The 21,283-nt window shown below is 51.8% G+C and overlaps 7 protein-coding genes across 7 annotated transcripts; 2 read left to right on the plus strand and 5 right to left on the minus strand.

The window, feature by feature from the left end:
* Positions 1–6,065: 6,065 nt before the first annotated feature.
* Positions 6,066–6,531, minus strand: M438DRAFT_196473 (uncharacterized protein). Its single transcript, XM_029899304.1, has one exon. The coding sequence runs from the start codon at positions 6,426–6,428 to the stop codon at positions 6,195–6,197; it is 234 nt and encodes a 77-aa protein (XP_029761683.1). The 5' UTR covers positions 6,429–6,531; the 3' UTR covers positions 6,066–6,194.
* Positions 6,506–10,202, plus strand: M438DRAFT_295126 (putative poly(A) RNA transport protein). Its single transcript, XM_029901868.1, has 2 exons — positions 6,506–9,612; positions 9,663–10,202. The coding sequence occupies exons 1-2, from the start codon at positions 6,635–6,637 to the stop codon at positions 9,799–9,801; spliced, it is 3,117 nt and encodes a 1,038-aa protein (XP_029761684.1). The 5' UTR covers positions 6,506–6,634; the 3' UTR covers positions 9,802–10,202.
* Positions 10,203–11,980: 1,778 nt separating this feature from the next.
* Positions 11,981–12,540, minus strand: M438DRAFT_396495 (uncharacterized protein). The gene is made up of 2 exons (XM_029909264.1): positions 12,360–12,540; positions 11,981–12,279 (listed from the first exon to the last, which is right to left on the minus strand). The coding sequence occupies exons 1-2, from the start codon at positions 12,473–12,475 to the stop codon at positions 12,099–12,101; spliced, it is 297 nt and encodes a 98-aa protein (XP_029761685.1). The 5' UTR covers positions 12,476–12,540; the 3' UTR covers positions 11,981–12,098.
* Positions 12,541–12,917: 377 nt separating this feature from the next.
* On the minus strand, positions 12,918–13,982 carry M438DRAFT_364582 (PRTase-like protein). Its single transcript, XM_029907734.1, has 3 exons — positions 13,923–13,982; positions 13,327–13,859; positions 12,918–13,270 (listed from the first exon to the last, which is right to left on the minus strand). Exons 1-3 carry the CDS (start codon positions 13,953–13,955, stop codon positions 13,219–13,221), a joined length of 618 nt encoding a protein of 205 aa, XP_029761686.1. The 5' UTR covers positions 13,956–13,982; the 3' UTR covers positions 12,918–13,218.
* A 374-nt stretch (positions 13,983–14,356) lies between these two features.
* M438DRAFT_272047 (uncharacterized protein) lies at positions 14,357–16,182 on the minus strand (the record flags this gene model as incomplete). The annotated part of the gene is made up of 5 exons (XM_029900529.1): positions 14,357–15,298; positions 15,348–15,715; positions 15,769–15,836; positions 15,889–15,987; positions 16,043–16,182. 5 exons carry the CDS (start codon positions 16,180–16,182, stop codon positions 14,357–14,359), a joined length of 1,617 nt encoding a protein of 538 aa, XP_029761687.1.
* A 1,806-nt stretch (positions 16,183–17,988) lies between these two features.
* On the minus strand, positions 17,989–19,944 carry M438DRAFT_271982 (actin-like ATPase domain-containing protein; the record flags this gene model as incomplete). The annotated part of the gene is made up of 2 exons (XM_029900523.1): positions 17,989–19,851; positions 19,915–19,944. 2 exons carry the CDS (start codon positions 19,942–19,944, stop codon positions 17,989–17,991), a joined length of 1,893 nt encoding a protein of 630 aa, XP_029761688.1.
* Positions 19,945–20,200: 256 nt separating this feature from the next.
* M438DRAFT_354564 (inositol monophosphatase) lies at positions 20,201–21,143 on the plus strand (the record flags this gene model as incomplete). Its single annotated transcript, XM_029906963.1, has 2 exons — positions 20,201–20,400; positions 20,459–21,143. The coding sequence occupies 2 exons, from the start codon at positions 20,201–20,203 to the stop codon at positions 21,141–21,143; spliced, it is 885 nt and encodes a 294-aa protein (XP_029761689.1).
* Between the last annotated feature and the right edge of the window lie 140 nt (positions 21,144–21,283).

The following is a 21,283-nucleotide window of genomic DNA, read 5'->3' on the forward strand; positions in this document are numbered from 1 at the left end:
GTATATACGTTGAAGTGGTCACAGCATTGGCACATGGTAGAAGCGTAGATCCGAAAGTCAAAGGATACTCCGCCGACGAGTTCACCGTGCCGTTATAGTAGTATCTTGGCGCTCCTCCCAGGTACCGATTGGGGTGAAGCGATATTCCAAAGTTTCCAACACGTCGATCATTGACGACCTTCACTTCCGTTCCTGCAGTCAGTCAGCTCACGTTCTTGTCCCTCGCGTCTAGTGGAAAAGAACAATGGCTTGGTGAAGCACAGGAGTGATCGACAGTACATGAATTTCGAGGCCCTTGCGCTTTCCAACGGTTGCACAAGAGCGTTTGAAGTCGGGGGAGCATCTTTGTTCACTGCAGCAGAGTCGCTCTCTCTTTTCTCGTGATCTTTGCACGACGTGAATCTCACACGACTCTCAATCCGCCTGGCCACCAGTGCCACAGGCGCCCACGCACCCACCTTTCTACTGGAACACCAACCATGGACTCGATGTCCACGCCGCCCACCTCTCCGATGAGCGGCCACCCGCACCGGCCCTCGATCGCGAATGCTTTGCGCACACCGAGGAGTTCTAGCCGTCTGAGCCTTGGAGGTCGCGCTGGAGGAAGTCGCGCGTCAGACGAGGACTCAAAGACGGCTGTCAAAGTTGGTGAGCAATCATTAACCCCTGACGGCCCAACTTGCGACAAGCTCCCTGACTGACCATGACACGCAGCCGTCCGAGTCCGCCCCCCTCTCCAGCCCTCAGATCCCGGTTACGATCTGATCCCCCAGCGTTTCCGTGCCTCCACGTGTGACGTTTCGTCGTCGACCAATCTCGCCATCCAGTCCACTCAGGGAAAGAAGTTGTTCGTCTTTGACCGTGTCTTTGGCGAGGAAACATCGCAGCAAGGAGTCTGGGACTATGTCAGCGACAGTGTCAACTCCTTCATTCAGGGCTACAATGTCTCCATTCTGGCCTACGGTCAGTCGGGCGCCGGAAAGTCGTATACTATGGGTACTGCTGGCTCTGAAGGCGCTTTTGACCCCGTCCATGCTGGTGAGGCGCATTACGCAATTCGAGACCAACAGCCTAATACTGATTCGTGTCATGCAGGTATCGTGCCTCGCGCAGCTGCTGCTCTCTTCGAGAAACTCAATGCTTCTTCGCCGCCCTCAGCTCCTCTGACTCCAAGCAAGTCTGGCCTTCGGTCTCCCTCCCGCTATTCGGTCTCAGCCGTATCTAGTCTTTCAAATCTTCATCGCCAAACGAGTAGCGACAAGTCATGGACGCTGACAGCAACCTACGCCGAAATCTACAACGAACAGCTCCGTGATCTGCTCATACCGAACACGGTGCCCGAGGCCGAGCGCCCGCAGGTCTCAATCCGTGAAGACACCAAGGGCCGCATTCTGCTCACTGGTCTGACCCAAAAGCCTATTAACTCTTCAGATGATCTTCTGGAGGCTTTGAGCTTTGGCTCCAACATCCGACAGACGGACTCAACTGCTATCAACGCAAAGTCCTCGCGCTCTCATGCCATTCTCAGTCTGAATCTCACTCTGAAGAAAGGCCCTTCGGTCAACAGACGCGCCTCTGTCCAAGTCGACAACTCAACAGCTCATGATGCTATCGTGACCACCGAAAGCAAGCTCCACTTTGTCGATCTCGCAGGTAGCGAACGTCTGAAAAATACGGGTGCTCAAGGTGACAGAGCAAAGGAGGGTATATCCATCAATGCCGGTCTTGCTAGCTTGGGCAAGGTCATTTCCCAACTGTCTGCTGCGAAGCAGGGTGGTTATATTTCCTACCGCGACTCTCGATTGACTCGCATTCTACAAGATTCTCTGGGTGGAAACGCTATTACTTACATGGTTGCTTGCGTTAATCCCGCAGAATTCCATTTGAGCGAGACTCTTAATACAGTCACCTACGCTCAGCGCGCTCGCGCTATCCAGAGCAAGCCCGAGATACAACAAATGACCGAAGAAGCCGACAAAGCTGCAATCATCGCTAGACTGCAAGCCGAGGTCGCCTTTCTTCGTGAGCAAGTCAACAAGAACAACGAAAAGGGCGAACAACGCATCTTGGCAGCCGGCGACCACAAAGAGCGTCGCGAAAGTGAGCTGCAGGATCAGCTTATGGATATGCAGGAGAGCTACAACGCCCTTAGTGGGCGCCATGCAAAACTCATATCTGAAATCTCCAAGGCCAAAGAAGACAACAACGAGGATACCCCTATGCTCAGAGACGCTGTGGGAGAATCAGCCATGGAGAGACTCAAGCGATCCAACTCATTTGCCGAAGCTGTTGAACAGGTCGTCATGGAGTATGAGAAAACCATACAGTCGCTGGAGACCTCTTTGTCCAACACTCGATCCACGCTTTCCGCCAGTGAAAGTTCACTCATGGAGCGTGAAGCGAAACTCGCTTATATGGAGTCACAAGCCCATCAACTTCAGGTGAGACTGCAAAAGGCTAGCGAGCGTGAAGCCAACAACGACGCTTATCTACGCGATCTGGAAACCCAGATAGAGGGTGCAACTACCAGCGAGGAAAAGAGCTCCACCTTGATTGCTAGCTTACGAAAGGAGTTGAGCAGAGTGAGAGATACTGAAAACAATTCAGAGCAGTACATTGCAACAATCGAGGAGAAACTGGCAGAGGCAGAGCAGGATCGCGATATCATGCAACGCGAGCTAGACCGCCTTGAGAATGTTATCGAACGCCAAAGAAGCATCGGCAGACTTGATAATCTTCTGGCAGAGCTCGACAACATTCGCCACAGTGAACAAAATGGACGTCCTCAGCAGCTTAATGGTCATGCATTGGAAGTGGACGAGCAAGATCCGTTCATCAACGAGTCAACCGTTCCCTCCAGAGCAACCACCGCCGATAATGTAGTACGCGAAGAGCGTGATAGTCAACCAGTATCCACATCGGAGAATGGCGCAGGATCATCACCTGAACAAACCCATGATGTGGAGAACTCGCGCAAGAAAGATGAACATCAAGCTGCTCAGTCTAACTTCATGGCCGATAAGCTGGAGACCATGACTCAAGAACTCTTCGATCTCCGCAGCGAGCACGAAACGACGATAAACGATTATGACAACCTTCAACGCAAGTACGAAACTGCTTTACAGGCGCTTGCAAAGATGCAAGAAACGCGTGAAGAGCACGACAGACCGGACTCGAGGAATTCAGACAAACCAGAGTCTTTTTTAGGGGGCGCGGGGGTGAACGGCATGAAGGGGGATGGACAACTGGTCGCATCCTCGCGTTCCTTGGAAGCGGAGTTGTCATCGGAGTCGTCATCGCAACACTCGTTCAATACAACCAACGAGGAGTCGGACGAAGCAAATGGGTCTCAAGACAGAACCACGAGAGATATTGAGAGTGATGATGCAAGCACGATTGTCGACGAGGATGAACCCCCTCTTCGGTCTGAAGAACGAGCACTCGCCCACGAGATGGAAATGTTGAGGCAGCTACACATTGAAAGAGAATTGAGCCTGAAGGAGATCTCGGACAATTACGTCAGACTTTCGGACGAGCACAAGAGTGCTCTCAGTCAGGTCGAGGATCTGAAGCGCGAAGTTCAGCGAGCTCAGCTGGCTACCAACAGACAGTCGTCTCCTTCGCTGGTCAAGCCTATGATTCGTCGTAAACCCAGTCAGGATCTCATGGCCAACACTACTATCAACAACGACCGAGCGATGCGTTCGTTTGCATCTCTCCGTAATATTGCTCTGGATAACTTCGAGTCCAACATCGATGTCCGCCAGAATTTCGAGATCCACCTCAACACCATTATGGGTGATCTGCACGATCGCACTGAAAGGATGCATGCTATAGAGGCAGAAGTCACGGCTACTCGAAGAGATCTTGATGCCAAAACTGCTATCATCACGGGATTGACACGCGAAAGAGCAAGTGCTTCGGCTTCCAACACCGTAGATTTCACTGCTCTTGGTCATATGCGTGATCAACTCACCCAAAGTGAGCAGCAGGTAAGTTCTCTTCGTGAAGCCCACGAGACTCGGGAGAAAGAGCTTCAATCTCAAATCGGCGAATTGAGATCAAAACTACAGCATCATGTTGAAAGAGATGCTGTCGCGGGCGGAGAACGATCGCCAGACAATAACGATGATCACGTTTCTCACCTGCAGAACCAAATTTCCAGCTGGGAGTCGAAACATGCTGAAATGAAGAACTCAATGAAGGAGTCGGAGGTTAAGCTACTCGCTACCATCGCCACTCTCGAGACCTCCCTCTCCGACGCACACAAGTCCGTCGCCAGCCGTGACGCCGAATACGACGCAGCGATTGCAAATCTCGATCAAGAGCGTGTCCAGCATCGAGAACTTGTTGAATCTTTGCAAAAGCAGATTGGTGATTATCAAGCGGCCAGTCACGAGCACAATCAGAAGCTCTCGCTACTCGAGCAGTCTTACGCAAGCATCAGGCAACAGGTCGATGAAGACAGCAAGGGTAGAGAACTTACCGAGAAGGAACTGCAAACCCACCGTAACTTGGTCTCAAACCTGGAAAGCCAGATAGAAGCTCACAAGTCTGCAATTGGAATACACGAGCAGAATTTGGAGACTCTCAAAGCGTCACACGCCGAAGAGCTCGACAGCGCGAAGGCCGCTATGACGACGGCTGAAAACGACTTCAACGAGAGGCACGCAACTCTGGAAGCTCAGCACAAGTCTGTTCAGCAAGATCTCAAGCGGTCGCAGGTCGATCTGGAAGAGTTGCTTGCTGAGGCATCGGCTATTCTTGGCCATGAAACTGATGTTGGGCGATTCCACTCCCATCTGACCGACTTCGTTGGCCAGAGCAGAGACGTCAACACTGGTGGCGCAAGCGAACTGGAACTTCATACAGCTCTGACCAAGGTCACCGGTCTTGAGACGGAGATCGCTCAGTTGAAGACCAGCAACCAAGAAATTCTGGCCAATATGGATCGGGCAGTTGAAAACGAACGCAAGAGCGCTGCTTTGGTGCAAGAATTGGAAGACCAACTCAACTCTACATACGACCTACACCAGGACACTAGCAATAGACTGTCAGCCATACAGAGCGAGCGACACACACAACTTGAGGAAGCTACAAGCGCAAAGAATGAGATGAAGAAGGAGCTTGAGGACGCCAGGCTGAAGGTCTCTCTTCTCGAGTCTCAGCTTGCTGAGTTGCAACGTCGTTCAATGGCATCGACGTCGCGTGATTCGTTGAACTATGCTCGTGAGTCGTTGTCGCCAGAGGCCGCAGCATTTGCACTTGCACGCACGAGCTCACAGACATCATTGATGAACCGTCCAAAGTCCAGTGCCACGGTCGCGACAAACGCTACTTCGGGACTTCCCTCTCCACCTCCCGCAATTCCCTTGCCGCCAATCCCTACTCCGGGCTTAAATGGACTGAGTCCTTTCTTGAGCCAAAGTAGTAGCATCCCGATGGGCTTGGGTATTGACGCTCGTACTTCGAGCCCTGCACCGACCACTACCTTCACGGCCTCATCTCCTCCTGGAACACCTCATCACGGCTCATTTCCACAGCCGCCATCGACTGCGCCCTCCACCATGCAGCCAGATCCTGGATATGCACAGATGATCGAGGAGCAAGAGTCTCGCATTCGCACTATTGAGAAACATTTGTTTGCGGAGAAGCAACTCACTGCTACTCTGGAGGAAGCGCTTGTCGATCTCGAGACTTCACAGAACAAGACCAGACAAGACCTTGAGTCATGGAGGAAGAAGTGTTCCAACTTGGAAGATGAGCTTGTTGGCTTACGCAAGGAACGTACGAATTCCAGGGCAAGCATGCAGCAGGTTGAGGAAGAGAGGGAGATGAGACACCGCGCCGAGCGAGCGAGACAGGCGCTCGAGGAGCGTATGCGGGAATTGAATACAGGTCAGAAGAAGAAGAAGGGAGTGTTGAACTGTTTCTAGGCTGTCCAGCTGTGGGTGGATGCAGGAGGATTGTTGTTCTTTTTCCGAGCTATCATGTTTTTTTTTTCTGTTTATTGGCACTATACCCGGAGCTCTTCTGCTACCACGCTATGCCAAAGAATCTGTTTTATCTTTCTATTCCATTTTCATGTCTTGTGCAGTGGCGACCATGTTCTTGGCTGACCACACGGGTGGTATTTCGGCAATGCTCCAGGATTGACAAGTCGCTCGTGATCAGTCAACTGAGGTTGCTAAGCTTCAGCCGTGGTCAAGATCGGTAGGGATATGCTTATGATACATGCCTGACAAACAGCAGTTAATTGAAGGTGAAGAAAGAACATAGCTTCTATGGCGTTCGATTGCGTCCGGATTGCAAAGCTTCAGATGGCGGGGCATTTCATGTGACGTGCGAACTTGGCAAGACACGAGCACCAACAGAGAGCAAGCACAACCCAAACTCTCGCCTCTAACATCCCGCCCGTCCATCTCCATCTCCGTCCTTTCCGATCATCGATCGCCGCCATCAACACTGCTTCTATCACGCGCACTACCCCCACGAACGATAGTTCCGCCTTCAAGATTTCTTCGTCCACAGTCAAACTGGGCAAAAGGCGCTTGTCCGGCGAGGCCGAGGCCAGTCCGTCCAAGAAAGCTATGACTGTGAGAGAAGAGGACACTGCTGGCACGAGAGAGCAGACATGCTGACACTGTGGCAGGACACCAAGATGGATGTCGACAGCCCTGCAGCTGCCGTTGAGCAGCTCAAGGAGGCAAACGGAGAGATTGACGAATCACTATACAGCAGACAGCTCTACGTGCTGGGCCACGAGGCCATGAAGCGCATGGGCTCATCCAACATCCTCATCGTTGGTATGCGCGGTCTCGGTGTCGAGATTGCAAAGAACATTGCGCTTGCAGGTGTCAAGAGCTTGACCCTGTACGACCCCAAGCCCGCTCAGATCCAGGACCTGTCATCACAGTTCTTCCTCCACCCCGAAGACGTCGGAAAGCCGCGCGCCGCAGTCACAGTTCCTCGCGTCTCGGAACTCAACCCTTACACTCCTGTAAACCTCCTCAAATCGAACTCCATCACCGACGACCTCAGCCAGCTCAAGGACTTCCAATGCGTCGTCCTCACCGACACCCCCCTCAAGGACCAGCTCCTCATCTCAGATTACTGCCACCAGAACGCCATCTACCTCGTCGTGGCCGACACCTTCGGTCTCTTCGGAACCATCTTCACCGACTTTGGCAAGAACTTCACAATCGGCGACTACAACGGTGAGAACCCCGTCAGCGGCATCATCGCCAACATCGACTCGGAGGGTATCGTCTCCGCTCTGGACGAGACAAGACACGGTCTGGAAGATGGCGACTTTGTGACCTTCTCCGAAGTCCAGGGCATGGATGCTCTGAACGACTCTGCACCCCGCAAGATCACCGTCAATGGTCCCTACACCTTCTCCATTGGAGACGTCTCTGGTCTTGGTGACTACAAGCGTGGAGGTCTCTACACCCAGGTCAAGATGCCCAAGTTCCTCAACTTCGAACCTCTGAGCCAGCAGTTGAAGAAGCCCGAGCTTATGATGTCCGACTTTGCCAAGTTTGACCGCCCCAATCAGCTTCACGTTGGCTTCCAGGCCCTTCACGCCTTCAACGACAAGCACGGACACTTCCCTAAGCCTCACAACGAACAGGACGCCGACGAGATCACTAAGCTCGCACAAGACCTGGCAGGCTCTGGAGAGGAGAAGGTCGAGTTGGACGAGAAGGTCATTCGTGAATTGGCATACCAGGCTCAGGGTGATCTCAGTCCCATGGCCGCTTTCTTTGGTGGTCTTGCTGCACAAGAGGTTCTCAAGTCCGTCTCTGGAAAGTTTCACCCTATTGTTCAGTGGCTCTATTTTGATGCTTTGGAAGCTGTTCCTACCTCTGTCAAGCGTTCTGAAGAGCTTTGCAAGCCCACCGGTACCCGTTACGACGGTCAAGTCGCCGTCTTCGGTAAGGAGTTCCAGGAGAAGCTTGCCAACAACCAGCAGTTCTTGGTTGGTGCTGGAGCCATTGGTTGCGAGATGCTGAAGAACTGGGCCATGGTTGGTCTTGCAACTGGTCCCAAGGGCAAAATTACCGTCACAGATATGGACCAGATCGAGCGCAGCAACTTGAACAGACAGTTCCTCTTCAGATCCAAGGATGTTGGTCAACTCAAGAGCGAGTCTGCTACCAGAGCCGTTCAAGCCATGAACCCCGACCTGAAGGGTAAGATCGAATCCATGAAGGATCGTGTCGGTCAGGATACCGAGCATCTTTTCAACGAGGACTTCTGGAACAGCCTTGACGGTGTCACAAACGCACTTGACAACGTCGATGCTCGTACCTATGTTGACCGCAGGTGTGTCTTCTTCCAAAAGCCTCTGCTGGACAGCGGCACTCTCGGTACCAAGGGCAACACCCAGGTCGTTCTTCCCAGAATCACCGAGTCATACTCAAGCTCGCAAGACCCGCCCGAGCAGTCTTTCCCCATGTGCACTCTTCGCAGTTTCCCCAACCGCATTGAGCACACCATCGCCTGGGCCAAGGACCTCTTCCACACCTATTTCGCTGGACCTGCTGAGATTGTCAACGCATACATCACTCAACCCGACTACCTCGGTGCTGCTCTCAAGCAATCTGGCAACGAAAAGCAGACTCTCGAGACTTTGAAGGAGTTCCTAGTCACTGACAAGCCCGAAACCTACGAGGATTGCATCAAGTGGGCCAGGTCGCAATTCGAGAAGCAGTACAACAATGCTATTCAGCAGCTCCTGTACAACTTCCCCAAGGATTCCAAGACCTCAAGCGGTCAGGACTTCTGGTCTGGTCCCAAGCGTGCTCCCGACCCGTTGAAGTACGATTCAAACAACGACTCCCACTTCACCTTCGTCCTTGCCGCTGCTAACCTTCACGCCTTCAACTATGGCATTCCTCAGAAGAGCACCAAGGACAAGGCTGAGATTGATGAGCTTGTTAACAACATCATCATCGAAGACTTCAAGCCCGACCCTGGTGTCAAGATCCAGGCCAGCGAGAACGAGCCCGACCCGAATGGTCCTGCAGCATCGATGGACGACAACGATGAACTCGACCAGATCGCAAAGTCGCTGCCTTCGCCCAAGAGCTTGGGTAACTTCAAGCTGACTCCTGTCGAATTCGAGAAGGACGATGATTCCAACTTCCACATTGATTTCATCACCGCTGCCAGCAACTTGCGTGCAGACAACTACAAGATTGTCAATGCCGATCGTCTCAAGACCAAGTTCATTGCAGGAAAGATCATTCCTGCCATTGCAACTACTACTGCTCTGGTCACTGGTCTTGTGGTCCTTGAGCTGTTCAAGATCATCGACGGCAAGGACGACATCGAACAATACAAGAATGGCTTCATCAACTTGGCCCTGCCATTCTTCGGATTCTCCGAGCCCATCGCTTCGCCCAAGGGCAAGTACCAAGGCAAGAACGGCGAGGTCGTTATTGACAAGCTCTGGGACCGCTTCGATACTGAGGACGTCACTCTGGAACAGTTCTTGAAGGACTTCTCTGACAAGGGTCTTGAAGTCACGATGATCAGTTCCGGAGTCAGCTTGCTATATGCTAGCTTCTATCCTGCAGCCAAGAACAAGGACAGGTTGCCTCTTAAGTAAGTTTATTCACCCTGTGTTTCTAGACTCATGCTAACAATGTTCTTAGGTTGAGCGAACTTGTAGAGACCATCAGCAAGAAGCCCATTCCTGAGCACCAGAAGCAAGTGATCTTCGAGATTACTGCTGAGGACACTACGGAGGAGGATGTTGAAATACCGTACGTCAGACTCAATCTCAGAAAGTAGTGCTTTCGTAGTGAGGGCGCCAAAAGAACTCATCACGAGGCGTTTGTGATGGTATAGATTTGGGTGCGGGCAAAATGGCTTGGCATCGAGTAGTACAACTCCCAGCACATAGCAACGACAACTTATGTCTCAACGATACACTAAGTAACCTAGATTCCATTGGCGTGTCTGACTGTGCCGTGGATGGATCGTGGATGTGCTTCCGATGGTGACAGAAAGAAAGGAGGCCAAATTGAACGGATCACGTGATTCACATTGTACCATCCGCATCGAGCACAAGGAATCCGGCACCTGCTCTACGCTGGCCTTGCTCTTCAAACGTATACTCCATTGCTAGAATACCATACAGGCTACGATCCATCATGTCCCTTGCGAGACTCTGGATTGTTGGGTTGTTGTACACACTTTCTGATTAATCTTCCAGCGCTCCCGTGCTTCATGACCGAGAGCTCTGGACAGAGAAGGCTAGCGTTGGATTTACACAAAATCACGTGAGAATTGTACCAGGCGTTGTCGTATCTCAATCGATTGCATCACCGATGCAGAACATAGTCGTTCTTCCGCTTAAACATGACACAGATAGAGACCTCGAGCATGTCTGGATGAAGTAGCACTCACTATTGCTGTTGCGTGTGGATGATGAGCAGAGGTCTGCCTCTTGCGACTCGGACATTGCTCTTTCCCCCACTCACAGCACGGACCTCCGTTCTGTACGACACATAATACGAGCCCCTCAGCTTTCCAATGTGATTCAGAGGCGGTTTGCTGTCGTATCACACTTGTAGAGCCTCGAAAGCTTGTGAGCAGATGTCAGGTCTTATCAGCAACTCATAGCGCGGTTTTTGTTTCTTTTGAACGCGCGAAAAATGACAGCATTCAAGAGTTCGAGAATACAAGCCACGAAGCAACGCTTAGCAATTCTCAACGAAGCTTCGTGTCCCGAACACCGGGATTGGCAGCAATCGACGTTGCCATCCGCAACAGGTACCTTTGCTCACAACAACCACAACATCTCTCTCGAATTCCCCAGCTGTATTTTAGCATCATATCATTGCCCGTGGTCTTGCCAATGAGGCTCTAGGCGGAACAGAGAATCCGCTTTCGAATGTACACGATATCGATGCTCGCGAAGAGCTCCTTCTCCCGCTCCTGTCGAAACGACAAACTAGCACATCTCTCATCTTTATGTAGAGCAATGATGTTGTTTTATTTGATTCGGCCGCAGAGCTGCCGCTGTATACACGGAGGAGGTTCTTCGCCAACCCAGGAGCCCCTATCTCTCATCTTTATGTCTCTTCAACTTTTGATCGAACATTTGATGTCAGTCTGGATGCTCTCGTTGGCACCAATCTGATAAATGTGTGTTTTTAGCTAATTTTTGACCTGGTGTACAGCTGTGAGCTTTCTTCTCCGTGCTTTCTTCCAAATCTGTCTGTGGTCCAAACGCTCATCTGCGTCTGTCGATCCCACGACCGTCTCAATGCTCTGGTGTGCCAGTGGTAGACCTCATTGATTCGTGTTACAGCGTTTCCAATGGCCGTTCATGTCCCTGTGTACTCCAAGCTAGCACTCTCAGAGTCCATGCGGTCTGTCACAAGCTAATGTATGCTCTTCTGTGACTTCTGGAAACTTGCTGGTACCCATGTCATGATGTTTGTGTGGATTCCCGCGCGAATTTACGTCCTTTTCGACGTTCGAAGAATTGACTAGCTTCGCGTGTTACGGTTAGCTTGAGCTGTAATCATCTGCTGACTTCACTTTTGCCAGTTCGGGAATTGTGGTGTGGACCGAACTCCAGGGAGACTCAAGCGTGGGGAGAGGAAGAACCTCGACGCAGATGTTGAAGAACGGGAGAATGTCAAACACCCGATTCGTGGTTTTCCAATTACTTACCTCTTCGCAAATCATGTCATGTGTTGGGAAGGGGGATTGAGTTAGGCACCACATCAAAACGATTCAAAATCACTCTTGAGGGAGAGGTCAGTCTCAGTCTGTAAGTAGGTATATTTCTCATTCTCGAGCTTGGGTTTGGGTCTCATAGAGGTAGTGGGTAGTACTATGGAAGATCACGAAGCCCGAGACCTCGTCAATCATGACGGGTCGCGAGAATCAAAGAAAAAAAAGTAGTGTAAATCAGTGAGACGCCATTGAGTAGTGAGACACTATTGAGGTGGCGGTGCATATGCAGGTATGGATGCGGTTTGGTCCCTCGGGGCAATGCCTTGGTGTCTTGAGCTGCGATGGGGGTACTCGTTGGTGTTCTTTGCTCGAAAGTACGAGTAGGGGCGCCCAGCCTCCTAGTTCACAGGGGCGCCAGCAGGAGGAGGGAGCGTGCCATAGCCTCTACCGCCAGTCTGGACGTTATCGCTATAGACGCCAGGAGCTCTGGTGTTGTCGTAGTTGCCAACGGCACTCTGTTCCTCTCTCTTGAAGTAGACGTATTCGAGGTAGAATGCATGGACGTGGCCAGGGATGACGCTGTGTTATAATTAGTATGTTGTGATGCGAAAGATATAATGAAGGAGGTGTGGTGTGGAAAAAGAGAGTCAGTCGCGTACCCGAGCACAGTCAGGCAGATGTTGATCAGAAGGTCTGCTCCACACCCGGCGATGAAGAAGACGCCAACGGGAGGCATGAAGATGGTGATGATGAGGAGTAGGAGTTGAGAAATCATGTTGTTAGATGCTGTCCTGATTGAATTTTTGAGTTCTAGGTGTTTGCGATCAGAATGAATGTAAGTAAATACTTGTAGATAAATAAATGTTGCACACTGGACAATGTCAGCAAACAATGACGCGTCATTGGGCGTGCAAAGCAGGTTCCATACGGGCTTGTATACGGCGGCTAATTGCCGGTTAACATCGATGCATGCATGCATCAAGTATTCTATCAGGTTGTTCGTTGCATCAAGACATATGAAGTTTGATGTGATACACAGGTAGCGACAAGCTCGTTCCAAGGTATCTCATCAGTGTGACATCGAATTCATTCGCACTGTGCGCTGCATCACACGAGCGCTCCAACAGTATTCACTGGTGCCTGGGACGAACAACTTCTGATTATTCACCTCCATCAACGAACCAACACCACAAAGTCGTCAAGAGAAAGCACAGACGGTTTTGTTCCAGCGAAAATGCTCCCAGGGATTGCTGACATGACTAAACAGAGATGGCAAGCCTACGGAGACGGATCAGATGAAGCTTAATACCCGGACCAGGGTTACCCTATCAGCAACATGACATGGCGGTATATCAATAGATGGCTGACGGACTCGGACTCGGACTCGGCCTCGAAGTAATGATGAAACTCTTTTATGATTTTGAGATCGTAGATATTGGATTCATGAACTTGACAGGGTCTACCCCAAACGCCGTATTATCTTTGCCCTTCCCCATCCGCCGGAATGTTCGTGAAAATCTATTGTTGCTTGGCCTGCTCAGCAGCGTTGCGGTCGTGCTCGTCAATGTCCCTGAGAAGTCGGGTTAGCGAAGGCACGTGAAGAATCAATAGGGAGAAAGAACGTACTGAGCTTCCCAAGGATAGCAGATCCAGTAGTCGGGAAGAGTGACGGCGGCAACGTAGTGGTCGGGCTTGACCATCTCCTCGGGGAGGGTACCTCTCTTGGTCTTGTCCTTGTTGTGCAGGACGAAGATGGAGAAGGTGGTCTTCTCGGCGGTACGGCCAAGCTTCTCAGTAGCGATATCGACATCCTTCTGCAGCTCGCGCACGGCGTACTCGAGAGTGGTGCGTGTGTCATCAACCTCGTCGACGATAAGAATGTTCTTGCCGATCAGGTTGGCCATCTCGAGAGAAGACAGATCCAGCCATTGTGTGCGGGTGACCTTTGTGCCGGGGACCTCTTCGGGGGTCTCGGTGCCGAGGGTCTCGTAGAGAGAAAGACCGATGGCCTGGATGGGGATGTTGGGGCTGCCGGGCTTCTTGAGGAAGGAACGCAGGATACGGGCAGGAACGTAACCGCCGCCGCCGATTGCGATGATGAGGTTGGGCTTGCAGTCGCTCAAGATGCGCTCAGCCGAGTTCTGGCAGAGCTTGTGTACCTGCCTCTTGTCAGTGCGGTTTCATAGCTGCCATGCGATTCAGCGCTACTCGGGGACTCGTACATCGTTGTACGTGACATAGACTTTTTGCACCATCTTGGCAGGCGACAGCGAGTGTGCGATTAGGATGCGAAGTAAAGTATGTATATGCGATTAGGACAGAAGTAGGGGAGTGCGTTGCGACTCCAGCAATAATTTTTATTTTTCTGCCAACATCTTCAATGCTGCCCGCTGCCGAGGCCAGGCCCGCCGCCAGATTTAGGGTCGAGAAGCGGGCGGCCCCGAACGAACGCTTCTGAGTCCTGACTCGGTCCTATTTCTACTGTACCCTGTCCCTATTTTTCCTTCCGATTACACGCGACTTTCACATCCTCGACGCTTGAATAGTCACGAGAGCATTGCAGCATAGTCAGGACATGTTCAATTTCTATACCTAAAGACATAGGGTGTCTGTTCTGAAAAATGCTATGCATTGTGGACTGCTCCGTCTTCAAATCTTATGCTAATCTCTTTCGCTTCCTATCCTCGGGTCCTTCTTCTCCATCTCGATCTTGGTTTGACTCTGCTGTAGGATTAAGCAGTGAGTGTACATTGCTGGCCATGCTGCTTCGGCGAGTTCCTGGTGCCGATGCCTCAACACCCTTGAAAGAGAACTTTGGTCCAGGCAGCTGCCATCCCGCCTCGCCGCTGTTATTGGCATACGACGGAGGTCCTGAGTCAGGTGGTGTAGTCTGTCGAGATCCAAGTCTAGACGTTGCACGGGGCAGTTCATATTGCGCCAAAGTGTCTCTGATCTGCTGGCCTTCATTGTTGCCTTGACGGAATGGAGACGAAGGCCACTGTACTGAGTTTTGTCCTCCTGTCGTAAAAGGCGAGCCCCCGTGTGGTGGAGGAGGTGGAGGAATCGCATGGGGTGGGCCGTTCCACCCTTGTAGTCTAATATCCGCAGAAGTGTGACGACGAGACAGATTCATGGGAGGTGAGGCTGGGCGATGCTGCACAGGTGCCTGGGCTACGGGGACCGGTGGAGGCGGAAGTGTCGTGTATGTGGGTGGTGGAGGCGGGGGTGCAGGTTGCCTGGACGAAGGTGATGGCGGTCCGGAAGGACCACTCAGAGAACCAAATCTGTGAGGTGATGCCGTCATGTGTGGAGGCATGGGCGTCCTGAAAGAAGAAGCGCGCGAATTTGGTTGCAGCGAAGGCCTACGGGAAGCATCCATTGCTTGCTGACGTGGCGAAACAGGACCACCGTGGTCGTAGGAAGGCGCTGACATGAAAGGAGGGCGGGTGGGTTGCAAAGTTTCGTGTGGGCCTTCATGAGTTCTCAAAATATCCGCATTTCGGTTGATCTCGGCGCGCAATGCTGATACGTCTCTGTGAATTGGCGTTTCCGGATCAGGTACCATTACGAGCAACTGCGATGATAGTTCACCACTCCACTGGCTTGGGGTCAGTGGCTGAAATATGAGACAATGGCGCAAGACTCACATAATGGCATCTTGCCAATCCCTCCGACAGCATCTGACATTTGGCACTAAGGTTTGCATATGCATCTTCCGATCTTGCCAGCCTTGCATAAACATCTTGAAGATTGAACTCTAGCATGCTGAGTCGGGCTTCGACAGGATCCGGCATTGGCGGCTCCATCGGTGCACCAGGAGGTGGCGGAGGAGGTGGCTGAAGCGTCATCTTGGGGGTAGCGTTCGAGAAAGAGTCGCGGTGTATCAGAGTGTGCCTGGAGGCTCGGCGTTTAATGTCTCTCAATCCGTTCAAGTCTCCCCTCCTGAAATTGTTATTGCCATGTTTGAACTCCCATAGAGGAGAGTCCGGCGACCCCGTGTGGAAAACATCACTGACTGTTCGTGTTGTGGTCAGCATCATGCTAGCTAATGCAAGTCACCGCGATTACCTTTGTGAAAACCGTACATATTCAGTTGACGGACGAATGATGAAATATTGGTGTGCTTAAAATATGATCTAGCCGGTTATTAGCTTCAAGTCGAATCCGACTTTCGAAAATGTTGCTTACGCAAGAACCTTGGAAAACTCGGTTGAAGGTGACATGACAAAGCTCTCATTGGTACTAGACCAGGAAATCAAATGCTGTATACTTTGGTCTTCAAGCATGCTGGTAAGGGGTTAGCCGGCTGAAAAGCTTCCAGATGGTAGCAAGAAAGCACTACCTGTATAGTTTATGAATAAAGGCAGCACTTATGGCCTTTGGTTGCTGTGCTGCTGCTGCTGCACCCACCGCGTGTTGACCGAGGACTCCATTTCGCTGACTAGGGTGGCCGTCTTGCTCAGCAGAGTTTCCAGGCTGCATATCCCGCTTGTCACCCCTGGGACTGGCATTCTGCGAGTCCCTGGCAGCATTGTCGGAACCAGTATCCATTGGGTCGGGAGAAGCGTCGGAGTCGGGGGCGCTGGTCGTAAGAACGGGAATAGGCCTGGTCGAAGATTGGGTGGAATAATCGGAGCTGAAATGAATATGGCGAGAAGGCTGCTCAACAGTCGTCATGTCAAGATGCGCAGCGGCGATTCGTCGTTTAGTTGTCGCGCACCAGTCGCTTTGGCGGGCGCAATCGGGTCGGGGTTCGGGTAATAATAGAAGCGATCGCTCCAGGGCGGCAGTGTGACTTGTGGTGTCTATCCGTCTCTTTCAAGTGGTATGGGTGGCGGCGTCGAAGCTGGAGGAGTCGGGTGTTGCGACTGCTTACGCGTTGAAACGCAGAAGGGATCGATGCAGGGAGGTCTGAGATATTGAGAAACCAAGGTCTGAGGAGATGCCAACGTCGAAACGTTTTCACACGGTTCCTCGGCGAGCCGACTTCTGTTCTAGAACAATGGTCGAATTCGAGAGGGTGGGCGTGGGGTTCAGATCGTTGTAGCGTCGTAGCTCGGGATTGCCGTCTTAGATCGACGAGGAGGTTAAAGGTTTGATGGCGGCAAATGCAAAACCTTCAGGCAGAGATAGAGCTGCTCTAGGTTACTTGTACGAGTACGGCCTCGAGTACTCCTATCCGAGTAGTGATGAGCGAGCGAACGGATTTGCACCTGCCAGCGGGATGCAACCTCAAACTTGGTCGGCCAGATTGATACGGCCCTGAGATTGGAGCAGGGCAAAAGGAAAGAAAGAGGAACGAGAAGAAGGAATAGAAGGGAAAAATATGAACAAGGTGTTTAGCTAACAACTCCCTGAAGATACTAGGTGAAGCTCGTCTCGGGTCCGACAACCCCTGCAACCATCCATACGAGCACGGCCCACCTGAAGATCGTGGGAAGGCTGGCCGCCGCAGGGAATAACTAGTGTTGAGTACTCGCCATAAAGCCTAATTACCGAACAGTGCGTGTTGATGTCTCCTCCCTTTCCTGCTTGAATAGCTAACTTGGTCTCATCGTCGAGGTCGCTGATTTCCAGAAAACCAGCTCGGAATGCGCCCACTCATTCGGCAGGATTGTGCGCATTTGGCTCGTCGAACCATTGCGCATGAAACAACTCGAGTCATTTTGCAGGCCAAACCTAGAGTACCTGAATTAGCCAGTGGGGTAATACTTCTCGGCGCATTACGGAAAGAGACAGAAGTTGATACAGAGTGGATTTCTTATTCAGCGTACGCGTCCGTCGAGGTTTTAGCTATGGACGTGAAAAACGCCAGCGGGAGAGTCATGCTCGGTCGAAACTGACAACTTCTTGGTTCTTTGACTGCTGCAGTGCATCATGACTAGCACAGTGAATCTTGACAGGTGCGTTCGAGTAATAATCCCGGTCTTGAAAGAGGTGGGATGTGTGGATGACAGAAGATGCTTGGTTTGCGCTGGATAAGGACCTCTACACGCTCAGTAGCAACTCCCGGAGAGATAAAAGGGTTTTTCTTTAACGAAATTGGTGTTCCCGATCGATCAGGGTCTTTTCACTGCTTCGTGCAGCTAAATGAAATGCACAAGCCTGCGCTTGGTCTTTGTTTCATGCCGATGCATCTCCTGACGATGATCGAAGTAGTAAATGGGTCGCAATCCTGTGAAGCGAGAGATGTCTCGCTCTTATCAATACTTGACTGAACACGATGCTAGACTTATTTGACCTGCTGACGCCTTGTTCACCATCCGATGCACCCCATCCCGAGTCCCTTCACATGCTGCAATCGTGAATCCCTTGAGGTCCCTGTTCGTTGTAATCTGTCCTCGTCATGTAGCCCTTGTTCAGACCTTGGTCTGCCATGAACAGCACCTTTGCAGCGACCTGAGCGCCAAGGAACACTGCTTCTTCATAACCAGCATCCTTCCATTCAGGGAAGTATTCAGGCATCTTTGCGAATTTTACACTTGTCGGAGATTGTGCGTGTGACGTGTGCAAGCTGTGAGGCATGTTTCCACTTGGCATTCCACCGCTCATAGGGTTCAGCTGTGGATTTTGAGCCGTTGTCGCAGCATATAACAAAGGATTGACACCAGAGCCCAGGTGTGGAGGTAGTGTAGGTTGTGGGGTGTTAGCACCGGTTGCCATTGGGGTAGAGAGGTTTGAAGGAAGTTCGGATGTGAAGATGGTGGCCGAAGATGGTGAGATCAGGTACTTGGTTTGCAGTGTTGTGAGGAGAGCCTCTTTGAAACCGCGGACCTTGGATCCATTACCAACGATGATGAGCGAGTCCCACAGTTCGCTTCTCTTACCCACCTCTTCGACGGAAGAAACAGTGCGGTAGATAACATCAGCCAGTCTGTCCAGTATGCCACCAGTAGCAGCTTGGAATCGCTCGATACCGACCTCGGCTTCTCGGCGAATAGCACCGCCATGTGCATGCAGGTCATCCTGAGCGCCATCGCTCACGAGACGATCTCCGTCACCTGCGTCTGCATCGCTTTTCTTTGCAGTGCCAACATCGACAGCAGCTTGCATGTCTGCAATCTGCTTGTCGCTATAGTTTTGTTGCTTCATGGCATCGCGCAAATTGTGATCCTCATACACAAAAGTGTTCTTAAGTCTTTTGGAGTTGGGCAGCTTTGCAGGCTTTGCGCCAGCGGAACCGGCTTCTGTGCCCTTCTTCTTTGCCGCGAGTCTTTCAGCCTTCTCTTTCTCCTTGCGTTCCAGGAATTCTGTCATGTTTCCGCCTGTGACGATGCTTGCAATGTCTAGCACACCTTCATTATCCTCGCCGTCTTGCTGTTCGCTGCCGACCTGTGTGCCAGGACCTGGACCTAGAGGCGTCTCTCCAAGGGCTGCAGTGGTGGTCCGTTGCCCGGGACCTGAGCCTTCCGCACCAGTGCTGGCAGCTGCAGCAGGGTTAGATGGTTGATCGGCCGATGCTGGAGCGTTCTCTGATGGCAACTCCACATCCGGAGGCAGAATTTCGCAGATAGGGTTCTTTTTCAATTGCTCGCATACTTCTTTGGAGAAGCCTCTCGACGCAAGGAGCTGGAAGAGACGTTCGGTCATGGCCTCTCCACCACAACTGGGCACACTAAGGGCGCGGCCTGTGTCGTGGATCAGGTAGTCGGAAATGGCAGTGACGTCGGCTTTCTCGTATCCCACATCAACAATGGTGGCAGTGGAGACACCATATGCGTATAGTGTGGCCGAGGCAGCATCCATTAGGCCAAAGGCTGGAGGCTTCAGCTTTTCGAAGATGAACTGGGCAATCTTCTCGTGTTCCTTGGGAGTCCATGTTGGCTGAGCAATGAGGAGGACGGCAGTGTGGAAAGGTGGGTTGATGTTGCGGTAGACGTGGTCGACCAGAGCAAAGAAGCAGTCCCAATCGACAATGCGACCTTGTTGAATAGGCCAGACAGCGCCCTGCTCGGACAGGACATCCTCTTCGTATTCAGGCTCGCTATCACCATCGGCGGGAGGGGCATCTTTCCGGCGGACTTTGTTGGGTTCGAACTCGCCAGGCTTTTCGGCGGGAAACATGCAGGAACGTATGCGAAAACGCGCCGGAGTCAGAGACTCAGGCAGACCGAGCTGCGCAAGGGTCGTTCGCGAGCCGGGCGCAATGATCTGTGAGGCGCACAAAAAGTGAGCGGGCTGACCAGAATTGTGCCAGCATGGACGTCAGCTTACCAATATTTGCTCATCCTTAAAGGGCGCCATTGATGTGAATCGCAATGCTTGAAAGCTTGGGAAGCTGCCGAGTTGTACGTGTTGGCAGGCGCGTTCTGGAGAGGAGCCATGCGCTACTTCCCTTATCGATAACAGTCTTGGCACCTCCGACCCCAAGTTCCTAATGATCCAAGGATCCACTCGGGTCAATACATCGTCATAATGCCATGCCTTGACTTGTGCCCTCTCTGGACTGTACCTAGTTCTATCTAACTTTGCAACTTTTGATTGCAACACCACCACAATCATGTCCGACATCAATCTTCAAGAAGTGCACGATTTTCTCGTTGACGTCGCCAAACAGGCTGGCGAGGTCATCACTGCTGCTCGTCCTTCTACAACAGCAGCAGGCGAGAAGAAGAACTCGGTCGATTTGGTAACGGAGACCGATCAGGCTACTGAGAGACTGATCACCGACCTCGTTCGCAAAAGTTACCCTCACTTCGAGTGCGCCTTGCCTTAGTCACCTTGTCCTCCATTTCCCATTTCTCACACGGTACATCAGGTTTATGGGCGAGGAAACTTACAAGCCCGGTGACAAACTCACCAATTCTCCAACCCTTATCGTCGACCCTGTTGATGGGACCACCAATCTAGTCCACAGATATCCATACATCAGTGTTTCTCTAGGACTCGCCATCAACCGCAAACCGGTTGTTGGTGTCATTTACAACCCATTCAACAAGACCTTGTTCTCGGGAATCAAGGGGAAGGGTTCTTTCCTCTCTGATCCTTTCCATGACCATGTCAGGCTACCTCTGAAAGAGCCCGAGCCTCTCACCCTTGATAAAGCTCTTGTCGCGGTGGAATGGGGAAGCGACCGAGCAGGCCACGACTACGACGTCAAAGTCAAGACTTTCCGTAACCTGTGTGCTAGTGCAGAAGAAGGTGGCGCCATTGTCCACGGCATCCGCTCCTTCGGCTCCGCTGCTCTGAACCTGTGTGGCGTTGCTGCTGGTCATTTGGATGCCTACTGGGAAGCAGGATGCTGGGCCTGGGATGTATGTGCTGGCTGGGTAATTCTTGAGGAAGCCGGTGGCCAGATTGTCGATGCGAACAAGGGCAATTGGCAACCAGAAGTCGATGGTAGAAGGTACCTGGCAGTAAGAAAAGGTGAGCGACAGAACGCTTTCATCGAAGAGCTCTGGGGCCATGTTGCCGGAGATCTCCAAGTTGGCATCGAGGGCTAGTTCTTCTCCAGTATGCTGATGCTGGAAGCCCTGACCAATTTTGCAAATATTTTCTGTCAATCTCATTTTCGCACGGGATTACATCAGTACAGAACAATCCTTCCATTTCTCCGTTTTAGATTCTGTACATCTTCGCACAA

This window comes from Aureobasidium pullulans (assembly GCF_000721785.1).
Source record: "Aureobasidium pullulans EXF-150 unplaced genomic scaffold scaffold_7, whole genome shotgun sequence".
NCBI lineage: Eukaryota > Fungi > Ascomycota > Dothideomycetes > Dothideales > Saccotheciaceae > Aureobasidium > Aureobasidium pullulans.

Bases quoted from the DNA above. Each gene is read 5' to 3' on its own strand.
- M438DRAFT_196473 (XM_029899304.1), bottom strand. From the start codon at position 6,428: ATGGAGATGGACGGGCGGGATGTTAGAGGCGAGAGTTTGGGTTGTGCT.
- M438DRAFT_364582 (XM_029907734.1), bottom strand. From the start codon at position 13,955: ATGGTGCAAAAAGTCTATGTCACGTACAACGAT. The intron at 13,860-13,922 runs GTACGAGTCCCC...GACAAGAGGCAG, and splicing joins TCTATGTCACGTACAACGAT to GTACACAAGCTCTGCCAGAA. The intron at 13,271-13,326 runs GTACGTTCTTTC...CCGACTTCTCAG, and splicing joins TGCTATCCTTGGGAAGCTCA to GGACATTGACGAGCACGACC.
- M438DRAFT_396495 (XM_029909264.1), bottom strand. From the start codon at position 12,475: ATGATTTCTCAACTCCTACTCCTCATCATCACCATCTTCATGCCTCCC. The intron at 12,280-12,359 runs GTACGCGACTGA...ATTATAACACAG, and splicing joins ATCTGCCTGACTGTGCTCGG to CGTCATCCCTGGCCACGTCC.
- M438DRAFT_295126 (XM_029901868.1), top strand. From the start codon at position 6,635: ATGCTGACACTGTGGCAGGACACCAAGATGGATGTCGACAGCCCTGCA. The intron at 9,613-9,662 runs GTAAGTTTATTC...CAATGTTCTTAG, and splicing joins AAGGACAGGTTGCCTCTTAA to GTTGAGCGAACTTGTAGAGA.